Source organism: Apium graveolens, chromosome 7, assembly GCF_009905375.1.
Source record: "Apium graveolens cultivar Ventura chromosome 7, ASM990537v1, whole genome shotgun sequence".
In the NCBI taxonomy this organism is placed as follows: Eukaryota; Viridiplantae; Streptophyta; class Magnoliopsida; order Apiales; family Apiaceae; genus Apium; species Apium graveolens.
Window position 1 is genome coordinate 261,642,682 of NC_133653.1, and position 13,908 is coordinate 261,656,589.

A 13,908-nucleotide genomic window follows, 5' to 3' on the forward strand; every position below is an offset into this window, starting at 1 on the left:
AACTTAAGTGCTGAAGGACAATCAGATAAGGACAGTAGCTGATTAAAGGAAAGAAGATCGAGATAAACATAAGAAGAGATATGCATGAAGATGGAATTCCGTGAAGAATGGAATACTTGGAATAGAAGATATCTGATTGATATATTTTAGGAAGCAGAATTATATTCCATATCAATTAGCGATTATCTTGTAACTGTGTAGTATATAAACACAGACATAGGGTTTACACTAGAAGTGTTATCATTATCGAAGTTATTATTCTATATAACCCTAGCAGCTCTCGTGATATTTGTTCATCACTGAGAGGTAACAATTCCATATTGTAACAGAGTTTATTGTTTCAATAAAGTTTGTTTTCTGTTACTTAAGTTCTTTAAGTTCGATTTGAGTGTACTATACACTGTATTCACCCCCTCTACAGTGTGTGTGACCTAACATACTAACAAAAGGTTGCATGTACAAATTTGAAGGGATAACACACAGCACAGAAGATCCATTGCTGCAAGCTTAGTTCAAGGCGTCTACGTTCTGGAAGAAGATCGTCAACACAATCGAAAAGGCCATCATGCTCTAGCACCTCCATGGTGGAGTTCTTTCAATTTCCAATCACAGCCCCAAGTGCTCATAGATGACACCGATTCCTCGATATTCGGAGCTATCTACAAGTTTGAATCCCCACTGAACACATCATCATGCAAATACACCGAAAACTCTCATTTGTTGAAGCGGAGTGCTTGCATTTCGAGGTACAGTAATCAAATGGAGCACAATAAAACAAGATATTAAACTGGATTTGCACTACGTATTTTCTCAGCATAAACTTCAAAATAGTTCCCGAGTTGCAAAGGCCTTAAGAGTTGTGAAAATACTAGTTGATCAAGTTGGTGCTGCAAATGTATGGCTAGCAGGACATTCTTTGGGCTCACTTATTGCACTATTAGTTGGACGAAACATGGTAAAAATGGGATTTCCATCGAAACATACCTTTTCAATCCGCCATTCAGTTCACTATCAATACCTCTGGAGCTACTAATCAAGAACAAGATATTAAAGTTCGGGGCTCGACTTATTGGGGATGTAATCAGGGCAGGATTATCATTAGGCCTATTAGGCCACCAGGCATCGCAAGTCGATAACCCGTTTATCAAGCTCTCGGGGTGGACTCCGTACCTGTTTGTGAATCCAAAGGATCCAATTTGTTCACAGTATGTTGCTTACTTCGAGCAAAGAAAGAAAATGGTGAGTATAAGTGCTTTTACAGTTGGAAATATGGGAACACAAGTCTCTGTGATGAGTATTGTTGCATCACGTTCACTAGCTACAGAACCATATCATCTGCTTCCAACTGCTTATCTTGTGACAAATTTGAACAAGACAAAGACTAAGGAATCCCATAAATTTGTCGCAGTGGTGGTCGGAGAGTTTTACTGGGGAGCTTGAGTTACACAATTTCTAGCTCACTGTAATATAATTTGTTACAATGCTTTCTTTGTTTTTCTTTTCTTCAATCAGTAGTTGCAATGTTGTGTACTTTTTTAGTAAATCATTACCATGTTCATATGTTTAATTAAACCGACATTTGTTATTATTTTTTATGTTATACATACGGTTTTTCTAGTGAGAATAAGTAATCAGTAGGTAGAGCTAAAAAATATATCGAGAGAGTGTAAATAAAATTGCATTGTACAGGGTCTATTATCTTATAAAAGAACATAGTTTTCAGCCGATTAGCTTCATATTCTCACTTTAGTTTCCCTCTAACTCTCAATGGAATTCTTTTTTCTCAAATTCTTTTCTTTTCTTCGTCCAACTATTTGTTGTTGAATCAAATTATGAATTTCTCCGATTTTAATCATTTGATTAAAAAACATTTTCCCGCAATTTCACATCAGCATATCAACATCTATCTGAATAACAATTTATCGGATAAATTGCCCATTTTTAAAAGAGTACAAATATAGTAACTAAAGTACTGCACTTACTAGTGTGGTTGCTGAGTGAAATCTCTTGCTTGAGAACTCTCAATGTGGCCTTAACATCTATTACTATTATATAAAATACAAAATATTGAAAGTTTTGGTTGCTTGTTTTTTGATACACCACTGAATTATTTTTGTTTTACTTAAAAATTTTATTTGCATAAGTAATCAAAATTATAATAGAAAACGAAATAAAGATCGTTTTCAACTATAACATGTTACCTTTTTTTATCTCTCTAAATTAAAACAACTTCTCTAAATATCACGGACAAATAGAAAAAGGAATAAAGATTGTTACCCTTATTTTACTTAGAAGTTTTATTAGTTTTAATTATAATAGAAAAAGGAATAAAGATTGTTTTCAACTATAACACGTACCTTTTTTATTTCTTTCAATTAAAACAACTTCTCTAAATGTCACGGACAAGTTTATTTAATAAAATAGAATAATAATATTATAACCACTAATAACTAATAAATCACCTTTTTCAGCTACTTAATTATTTATTATATTACTCCCTCCGTCCCTTTCAATTGTTTACATTTTTTTGAGAGTGTCCGACACGCATTTTAAGGTGAATATAAAGTATAGTTCTGTAATTTTTTTTTTACAATTTTATTTTTCTGAATAAAAACTAAAACATTTAACTTTTATTGAGAAAAAGAAAATTATAAAAATAAGTTACATAACTCTACTTTTTATATGCGTGTCGGACACTTCCAATGTAAACAATTGGAAGGGACTGAGACAGTACTATTTTACTTAAAGACTTTGTTAAGCTCTTTGACTTTAACTGCTTTACAAGAATAACTTAGCATTATCATCCTTATTCCTCGACAACAACAACAATCTCATCTCATCGTTTAAAATAATGCAAAAAACCCCGGTTCTTAAAAAAATGCAAAAGTCAAAATAATCTAGTAGCTGTCGCAAATATATTTTGTACGGGTCCATATTAAAAAATATATTTATTTTATATTATTTTTATTATTAATGTAAAAATAAATATACTTAAAATAAGCATTATCTTACAATTCAAATACAAAATTAAAAAAATTGATTTATGAAGTTGAATTATTTGTCTATCTATATTATTATATTAAATACGAAACTTTACCACACTGTCTTCAATTACATAATTGCCCTTTCTTAATAAAATTAACATTTTACTCAATTGCCCTTATATAGTTAAAATCTAACCAATTACCTTTATAAGTAAATTACGGTAATTTTTTATTTTCACCAACTAAAACAACTCTTTCTCTACAAATATTTTAGACAATTCTTTTTAATCTATACATTTTTAAGGAAAACATGTTGTCTTTTTTATTTTCTCCAAATAAAAGAAATCTTTATCTAAATATATATTATGAACAATTCTTTTTAAAATATACTGATTATCTATCTATCTTCTATACAATCTATCTATCTATCTATTAGTATTACTAGCCTAAAACCCGTGCGATGCACGGATTATTTTTAATATTATATAATTGTTTTGAATTTAATTTGAAGTAAAATTTTTAAGTTTTGAAACTTATTTATTTTAAATTTTAATAATATGATTTGATAATGCTTATTAATATACACATAGTTGTATAAATTAGTGACATTATAGTTTTAAAAATAATTTAATAATTGAAATTTATATTTTTATTGATAGTTATAAGCGCGTTTACGAAATATTATTATATTTAATTAAAATGTAAATTTTAGCTGAGATCAATAGTATACGAACTGTCATTACTCTGTTCACCGATCAAATTCAACTAACTATATTCAGATTTATGTTTGTTTAATAAGTTAAAACTCGAATCCATGTTAAAATTTCATGATCAATGGCAAAAAATTTATATTAGTTTGAGTCCCGTTATATTAACCAAATCCAACTAATTATATTTACTATTTTATTTTTATTTTTTTTAGCCCAGGGTGATTATTATTTTGTTTTAGTTTGATGACATTATATCGACCCCACAAATTTCCTTTCAAATTTTTATTTTTGTTTAGGTCTGGTCATATAATATAATATTTTTAGTGGGATCAATATTATTTATTATTTTATTTTAGCCCGATTTTTCAAATCCAACTAACTATATGTAATTTTTTTTTAATATTTTATTTAAAATTTGATCAATAGTATAATTTTGTTTAGCCTGGTCAGGTGAATTTTATATTTTATTTTTGTTTTAACGAAAAATATTAGACATATTATAATTTTGTAATGAATATTTTTCTATTTATGAAAGTGTTTTATTTTAAATAATACTATAATTACGGTGACCAGCCCGACTACCAACAAAACTTAGATTGTTTCGTCTTTAATATAATAGTATAGACAATATAGAAGATAGATAGATTAATAGATAGATAATCAACATATATATTTAAAAGAATTGTGCATAATATTTTTAGAAAAATATTTGTTTTATTTGAAGAAAATTGAAAAGACAACATGTTTTATTTAAAAAGGTATAGATTAAAAAGAATTGTCTAAAATATTTGTAGAGAAAGAGCTATTTTTGTTGGTGAAAATAAAAAAAACAACGCATTTTACTTATAAAGGTAATTGGTTAGATATTAATTCAGTAAGGGCATTTGAGGAAAATATTAAAAAAAAATTAAAAATGGAAATTATTTAATTAAAGGAAGTACCGTAAAGTTTCGTATTTAATATAATAATATAGATAGATAAATAATTCAACTTCAAAAATCAAATATTTTTTTTCCTATTTTGTTTATTTAATTGAATTGTAAGATAATACTTAGTATATTTGTCTTTACATTAATACTAAAAATTTTATAAATCAAATATTTTTTAATGTGGACCCCATAAAAATATATCTGCGACAGGTTAGAGTTGCAGATGATTTTGACTTTTGCATTGTTTCAAGAAGAGAGGGTTTTGCATTATGAGATGAGATTGTTATTGTTGTCAAGGAATATGGATGATGATGCTAAGTTATTTTTGTAAAGCAGTTAAGAATTTATTGATTGCTAAGTTCAAGGAGCTTACCAAAATCTTTAAGTAAAATAATAATTAAATAAAATAAATAATTAAGTAGTTGAAAGAGGTAATTTATTAGTTATTATTCGGCCGCAAGGGTTGACTTAGCTGGTTAAAGAGGGGATAACTATCCTCTTGGTCACATGTTCGAATCCCACTGGAGGAGAATTTATGATTATACCTCCTGAGTCAGAGCCTGTCGCTTAAATGCGGTTTACCTTGGTTCACGTGGTTTGCAGGATATTGTGTGAGTCTGTAGGGTTTATCCAGTGCGCACTCGAAGGGGAGTGGCTGCGGGTTACCTACGATAAAAAAATTATTATTCTATTTTATTAAATAAACTTGTCTGTGATATTTAGAGAAGTTTTTTTAATTGAGAGAAATAAAAAGGTAACGTTTTATAATTTGTAATGACTTTTATTTCTTTTTCTATTATAATTCGATTACTAAGGGTGTGATTTTTAAAGAAATTGTTTTAATTTAGAAAAATAAAAAAGGTAACATGTTATAATTGAAAACGATTTTTATTTCTTTTTCTATTATAATTCGATTCCTAAGGCTAATAAAACTTTTAAGTAAATTCAGCGTGTACCAAAAAACAGGTACCATACCAAAAATTTTCAATGTTTACTCTTAAAAAAAATTAAAAAATGGAAATTCTGTAATTGAAGGAAGTACCGTAAAGTTTCGTATTTAATATAATAATATAGATAGATAAATAATTCGACTTGAAAAATCAAATAATTTTTTTCCTATTTTGTTTACGTAATTGAATTGTAAGATAATACTTACTTTAAGTATATTTGTCTTTACATTAATACTAAAAATTATATAAAATAAATATTTTTTAATATGGACCCCGTAAAAAATATATCCGTGACAGCTACTGTTAGAGCTGCAGATGATTTGGACTTTTGCATTATTTCAAGAAGAGAGGGTTTTGCATTATGAGATGAGATTGTTATTGTTGTCGAGGAATAGGGATGATGATACTTAGTTATTTAGTTATTTTTATAAAGCAGTTAATAATTTATTGATTGCTAAAGTCAAGGAGCTTAACAAAGTCTTTAAGTAAAATAATAATTAAATAAAATAAATAATTAAGTAGTTGAAAGAGGTAATTTATTAGTTATTGGTGGTTATAATATTATTATTATATTTTATTAAATACACGTGTCTGTCATATTTAGAGAAGTTACTTTAATTGAGAGAAATAAAAAGGTAAAGTTTTATAGTTGGTAACGACTTTTATTTATTTTTCTATTATAACTCGATTACTAAGGGTGTGATATTTAAAAAAATTGTTTTAATTTAGAAAAATAAAAAAGGTAACGTGTTATAACTGAAAACGATTTTTATTTCTTTTTCTATTATAATTCGATTCCTAAGGCTAATAAAACTTTTAAGTAAAATAAGGATAATTCAGTAAATTCAGCGTGTACCAAAAAACATGCACCGTAACGTACAAAAATTTTCAATATTTCGTCTTTTATATAATAGTTAATTTTGTTAAATAAACTTGTATGTGATATTTAGAGAAGTTGTTTTAATTGACAGAAATAAAAAGGTAACGTTTTATAGTTGGTAACGACTTTTATTTCTTTTTCTATTATAATTCGATTACTAAGGGTGTGATATTTAAAAAAATTGTTTTAATTTAGAAAAATAAAAAAGGTAACGTGTTATAATTGAAAACAATTTTATTTTTTTTCTATTATAATTCGATTCCCAAGGCTAATAAAAATTTTAAGTAAAATAAGGATAATTCAGTAAATTCAGCGTGTACCAAAAAACAGGTACCGTACCGTACCAAAACTTTCAATATTTCGTCTTTTATATAATAGTAATAGATATAAAAGACGAAATATTAAAAATTTTGGTACGATACCTGTTTTTTTGGTACACGCTTTCTAATTTAAAAGTTTTATTCACACTTATTAAAATCAATTTTTCATCTGAAATATCAAATATAGGCAATTTAATTCTTTCCTACTATAGCGTTTTTCACCTAGCACCCCGACACAACGACACCCTAATTCTCTTGCCTCTCTGTTTTATATCTGACCCAGTCTCGTAACTCCTTTTTTCACCATTTTTTTTATTAAGTCTGACTATTATCGCTTAATTATGTCATTATCTTATTTAATTATGTTTGTTTGGTACTCTCCGGAGTATCTTAATCTATTTTAAATTTTTATACTTACTATATTAAATATTAAAATATAATTAATTATATTCGTATCTATACTTACTATATTATAATAGACGAAATTTTAAAAGTTTGATTGGTCAGTTGGTCATCCTAATTCTAATTGATATTGAGTTAACTTTTTCTACTAATATAAAGTCAAATTCGTATTAAATTATGTATTATAATATTTGATATTAAAGTCAAGTATTCTACAAATTTAAATAATAATTCATATTCATGTTTATATTATTCTAGTTGATAAAGTCTATTTATTCTACTAATTTAATTTAATTTAATTAATTTCTATAACAATCTTTACTATAACTAACAATTTAATTATTATATAGATATTGTAGACAACTATATCTATACTATCAAAAGTTAAGTTATCAAAATATATTGCGATTAGCTAAAATACAATCATATATACTATTTATCTGATTTAAAATAAAATTATTATATTGAATCGGGTTTAAAAATGTAAAGTCAAACTAAAAATAAGCAGTTGAATTTTGTTGGTATAATTAGCCTTCGGTTAAAACACAATAATATAAATTATTGATTCGGGATAAAATCATTTTAATTTCAGACTAATCATAATACATATATTATTGATCCAAACTAAAATTTAACTTTTAATTAGAATATACTATTTTTTTGTAAAAACACGTATGTTTATATCATTTAAAATTTTAAATGACCAAATTTAAGATTTCAATTCAATTTATTTTTTTTGAAAACTTATATAATATTAAGAAAAATATTCGTGCATCGCACAGGTTTTAAGTTAATTTAGAGTAATTTGCACATCCGACAAACTATGCCCAACTTACGTATTTGATTATTTCTCTCTAGAATTATGGGTCCGTTTGGGTTCCTTACAAGATGTAACTTAGGAATTAAAATTGAAAAGTGTAAATTGAAAAGTGTTATAAGTGATATGAATATCGTATTTATAAGTTATTTAGTTGTTGGGATATTTTTACGTTTTAGATACTTATAATTTGATAATGTGTTTGGTAAATCATAAATTATAAGTTATAATTTTTTTTGAAAGAAAATAAAGTGTAAATTACAAATTACACCAATTAATAATTTTGATACAAGAATATGAAGATAAAATGAAATTTAAAAATAAGGATTTATGATCGGAATAAAACTATATAATATACAGTATTCAACCTGATGAAAATAAAATTATAATATTGATCCGGGTTAAAAAACAAAACTAAACATAATTAGATATATTTAGCTTAACTAGTATAATATTGTTCTCGAGTTAAAACAAAATGATATATACTATAACACCCCAGTTCTATATCGATAAAATTTGGGAATTCTGTTCACTTTATAAGTTAAAGTACCACTATTATGTAGACCAACATATCATGATATTTTGGGTGGCTTATTTTTTAGGGATTTTTTCATAAATATACTAAACAATGAAAAGGTTTGCAAAATTAATTAAGGATTTTAAAAATATATGCAATTGTACCTTATAGTTGCATTTTAGTTGCAAAACTACGCATCAAAAAAAGAAGAAACAGAGAAATAGCCTTGTTTAAGGTTTTGTACACTTCGTTGCGTTGCCCAGTTTCTTCTCCATCAACAATCTGCAACTATTTTTCCTTTCTTATCAGCAAATATCATTGTTCCCTTCAATACATACAGATTTATTAAAGACAAATATAAAATTCAATTGACAATTGATTCGTGCTTATCATCGAAATCGAAAGTCAAACTACTTCTACATTTTTTATTTAAATCGCAGAAAAGGTAATTTCTAATCACTGATTTTATATAGAACTTGTAGATCTGCTTCTTTTGTATTACGAAACTTTGATTATGAAGTTTATGATTAAGTTTGAGCAATTTTTAATTTAAGTTTTATAACAGGTTGCAGAATTTCATATGATTGAGTTATTATGTTGCATAACTTTGAAAATATGTAAAATTCTTATTCGATTAGATTATGTTTTCAAACGTGGAAGGCACACGAGGTTTCATATTAACTTTTCTGGTTGCGATTGATGTGTCGAAGCTATGTCATAATAGTAGATTAATTATGATTTCTAAAGTTAAAGTTAGTTTTGGTTTCATTTAAGGCTTTGGCAGCTGTTGATGTATCGAAACATGTTGTGATTTAGTTGTTAAGTTACATAATTTTTAAAGTTATGTCAAAATGAGGGATTAAGTATGATTGCGAAAGTATAAGTTATGTGTGTTTTCATCTTAGACATTTCTCATTACAATTGATGTGTCTAAGGATGTTGCCATTTAGATGTTAGATTGCATAAATTTGTAAAGTTTTATCAAAGTAAAAGATTGATAACATATTTTTTGCATGCATGAATTCAATTTTAAACTCATTGCACATTAGAAGGCTTAATTTGCAATTCAAAGCATTTGTGTAATCAGTCATTAGGTTGTACAATTTCAAAAACTGACTAATAAAAGGGCAGTAGTTATGTTTGTAAAAGTAACATGAAAATTCAGTTTATGGTTTCCCTAATGTAATTAAGTTCAGCAAAAATGTTATGCATTAAGTTGCATATATTTTTTTAATAGTGTACTAGTTACTCTGTTCTGCATTTTAGAAAATTGGGATTGATATTGATATTTATAACTGTGTCATGTAGGATATTAGAAAATCCTCAAGACTGTGTCACATTGCATGTTCTTTAATTTCAACCATAATCAACTTTAGTAATAATTCAATATCAAGGAAATAGACACATTCAACCATATAAACTTGATATTTTGACCTGCTTTTATTTTACTACTTTCAAGTTGCAATAAAAATATCCAGCAATGTAATACTTGCAAGGTTGCACATAATTTAAAAGTGATGTAGAAGTCATATATTTGTTTATGTTTCTAAAATGTATACATAATCCTGTCTTGTAGTTTACAACTTCCCTGATGCAATTGAGTTCTGGAACCATGTTGTATTTCGATTGCTAGGTTGCATAATTGAGTTCTGGAAGCATGTTATAGGTTTGTCAATATTTCTCTATTTCGTAACTGGTTTAATTGATCTAGATATCATGTTAAGCATAAATCTGGATTTTCAGGTTTCAATTGGATCAAATTCCATGTGCTCATGCAATTGTTATTTTCCAAATATTAAATCTAGATCCTTATAATTATTGTTCAGAATATTACCAAACAGAAACAATGATGGCTGCTTAGAAGGAAATTATTTTGTTTTTTGTAAATAAATATACTTGGGAAATACCAGAACACATTAAAAATGTGATAGTATACCCACAACAAGGAAGAATCAGAGTTGGGAGACTGAAGATGATGTAAAGCTTCTTGGGAGAGAAATAAAAAATCATTTAAACAAAACAAATGTGGAAAATGTGGCAAAAATGGACATAATTGGAGAACTTGTAGAAACTCAAAGAAATATATTTACTTGTTTATACGTAATGAATTTTTTATAATCGCTAAATTTGAGTTTAATTGTGTATGGAGATTAAACAAATAAGGTTGTAGTTAAAATAAACAACAAAATTATCAGAAAGTAAGAATGTGCAAAAAAGTATAATTAAAAGAAACTAGAACTGCAACTCAAAGAAACCCAAAATGTAACTGTAGGTGTAACTCAAATAAATTCTAAACTCTAAATCTTATGAGCAACTATAAGCAACTGCATGTGCAACGTAAATAACTCTCAAATTCAACTAGAAACGGTAACTGCAACTATATTTGCAACTCAAAGAAACCCAAAATACAACTACCGGTGCAACTCAAATAAATACCAAACTATAAACTCAATATTCAACTGCAAATGCAACTCAAAAAAACTCTACTAAAATTATACTCAATTACATTTTCAACTCAAAGAAATCCAAAATGCTACAATGGGTGCAACTCAAATAAATCCAAATTGAAAATTTAAACCTCAAAAACCTTTCAAATGCTTATGATACATATTCATATTATGATGTCATAAAAACCAATATGCAATGTTGTTTGTAACTTTTTATGAAATTACTTAGGCAATTCTAAATGTAACATGTATAATGCAACTTTATATATATGTTTTAAACCTAGAATGAAACCACATATGCAACTATAAAAATTACAAAATAATTAATATTTAATACAACCGTTATGTAACTCTAAATGTAACCACACCACAAATCAAAAACAACTTTATATAAATCATTTAAACCTAGATTGCAACATATTTAACTATAAAAAAATATCTAATATATTTATTATGAAACTTATAATGTAACCTCAAATGTTACAGTCTTACTCAAGCTTCCAAAATCCAAATACAGAATTTGTGAAGAAACAAATTTAAGGTAATTTACCAAAAATACTAATTTTTATGAAAATATTTGCAAAAATACGGACGCAAGTTGCATATGTGGTTGCATATGAGGTTGAAACGGTTGCATATGTGGTTGCATATGAGGTTGATCTGTATTTTTACAAATATTTTCTGCAACTTGGGTATTTATACAAAAATCCTTAAATTTAATTCTCGGTAATCAATAATATAACCTCTTATGCGATATCTATCACCTAAACCTAAAGAAAAAAATACAAAATCCTTAAAAACCTACACAACTCCTTATTCAACCATTTTTTTGTCACAAATGGAAACATTTTATTAAACTTTCAGATCATCCAACAATACATGTAAAAAATCAGGGTGTGTATCCCCCTGCTCCAAATACAATCAACTATAGAACTAGAATGCCTCGATAAATATGCTCTTATTAAATATTAAAGTAAAAATAAGTTTGGAAAAAAATTTCTAATGTATTTTGGAGTTCTAGCTCGAATTCTCTATACTTGAGACATGTTGGTTTGTTGTGTACTTCCTAGCAACCCTAATGATTTTTGTATTAATTTCAATAGGTGCTCTGAAGTTGCATTTGAATCATAATAATAAGAATATTATATTACTTAAGTAATGAAAAGGAAAATAAATAATAATCAGATTATCAGAGGGTTATTTCAAATAAAAATTGATAAATATTGGAGAAATGTTATGATCGGTAGCTATACTGGTAGGCGCACAATGAAAAGAGAAGTAAAAAGGAGAAGGCATCTTGTTACTTCACCCTGTTTTTGGTCAATGACTTTCACATCTGTTCTTGTGTTTCAGCTAGTCCGGCCATACTTGGTAGTTCGAGCAGTGAAGATGGGGAGGCCTAATATGCACACAGAGGGGAGTAGCCCACTGGTCTAGAAGATAACCGTAAATTTAGCACCAAATTGGGGCATAACTTGTGCATGCTCTTCATCTCGGATTCCATCATACTCAGCAATTTGACTTGGTGTTTATGTTAAAAAACATCAAAGTACTTTTTAATAGTTTTTTCCCCTGTTCCCCTATTCCTATGTGTAAGCATCTTCTGTTCAGCTGGAGGTTCAATATAAAGACGATATTTGTTTTTTGTGGTTACAGTGGTTTGTATTTTTGCATCATATAGCTTGCATGTTTTTGTGATTTAATTTTAATCCTTTTTACATCATGCTGCTACTAATCATGACCTAGCTAAGCATAATATTTCAAAAACTACTAGCACCAAAAGTGATATAAATGAAGCTGAAGGTTCTGAGTTCACTTATAATATGTTCTGTGGCTGTGTTCTGCTGTGCTGCACATTTTGGTATGCATATTAAAGCCTGTTCTTTGCTTATATGCATTTTGACGCTCGTTCTTTGGTTTGTGCTTTCCTACACAAATTTCTTTTGTTGTACTTTTCCACGGATATATACACTAGCTAAGGGGATATATGTAGGCGGTGCCAATAGAACGATGACATGTTTTTTTGCGCCATCATGGCATTTCCGGCGTGTTTGTTATTCTGAATTGGAACTCAGAAAGCAGCTCAAAAAATAAAGAAGGGGATGGAAACACTTAATTAAGTCAGCGAAGGGAATATTTCAAAATCATTCATGTTATCATTATTTAACGTAAACATGTGTTCTCACAATAAATTTCGTCCATTTCGAAAGGAACGGGTAATTTATAAAAAAATTTTACCACGCAAAAGCTAAAAAATTGTTAGGCATTTATATTTCATCAGTATTTGGTGTTTTTTTAAATTCTCGGTTTTACTCCTAGATTCAGGAGTTCAGTTCTCTCGTGGCTACGAACGTGTGAAAGAAGGCTAGACACAGATGTGCTAGAAGAACCCACACGTACTCCTTACTCTTCCTTGTAAGCATTACCACACATTGTTTACGGAGTGGGATTCTGATGTTTCTCCAGACATGGCGGTACTGAATTCCCAAATCTCAGTAAAGCATTTTGGATTTGGTGGCGCCTTTCATTCTTTAGAGGATCGGAATCTAGTGCAGTTGAGTCCAGGTGATGGTTGTGGTGATTTTCTAATTTTAGTTCAGTGTGTAATATTACAATGTAGTTTATTTGATATCAATCTGGAACCTCCCATAGAAGTTAAAGAGAGATTAGTAGATATGTTGAAGTTTTACCCGGTTAAAATATCTCTGAGCCGACACATCATTTCTTTGGAAGCAGGACAACTTAGAAGAAGGGTTGAATTTCTTTTGATTATGAGTACTTTGAATGTTTAAAATCAATATAATATGTATCATCTGCAGGTGCAGGAGAGAGCATTAGGTGAGATTATTCATTCTGAACAAATGTAATCAAGTTATTGCTGGGATTAAGCTGTAGCTCGACGAAGTCCAAGGCAGTGGGTAGATAGCAGATATAGATTCATAACTCTTCCTT

General features: G+C 28.0%; 1 protein-coding gene across 1 annotated transcript; it reads left to right on the forward strand.

Moving 5' to 3' along the window:
* The first annotated feature begins 897 nt into the window (after positions 1-897).
* Positions 898-1,440, forward strand: LOC141674821 (GDSL esterase/lipase At4g10955-like). The gene has a single exon (XM_074481524.1). It carries the CDS (start codon positions 898-900, stop codon positions 1,438-1,440), a length of 543 nt encoding a protein of 180 aa, XP_074337625.1.
* Positions 1,441-13,908: the final 12,468 nt, after the last annotated feature.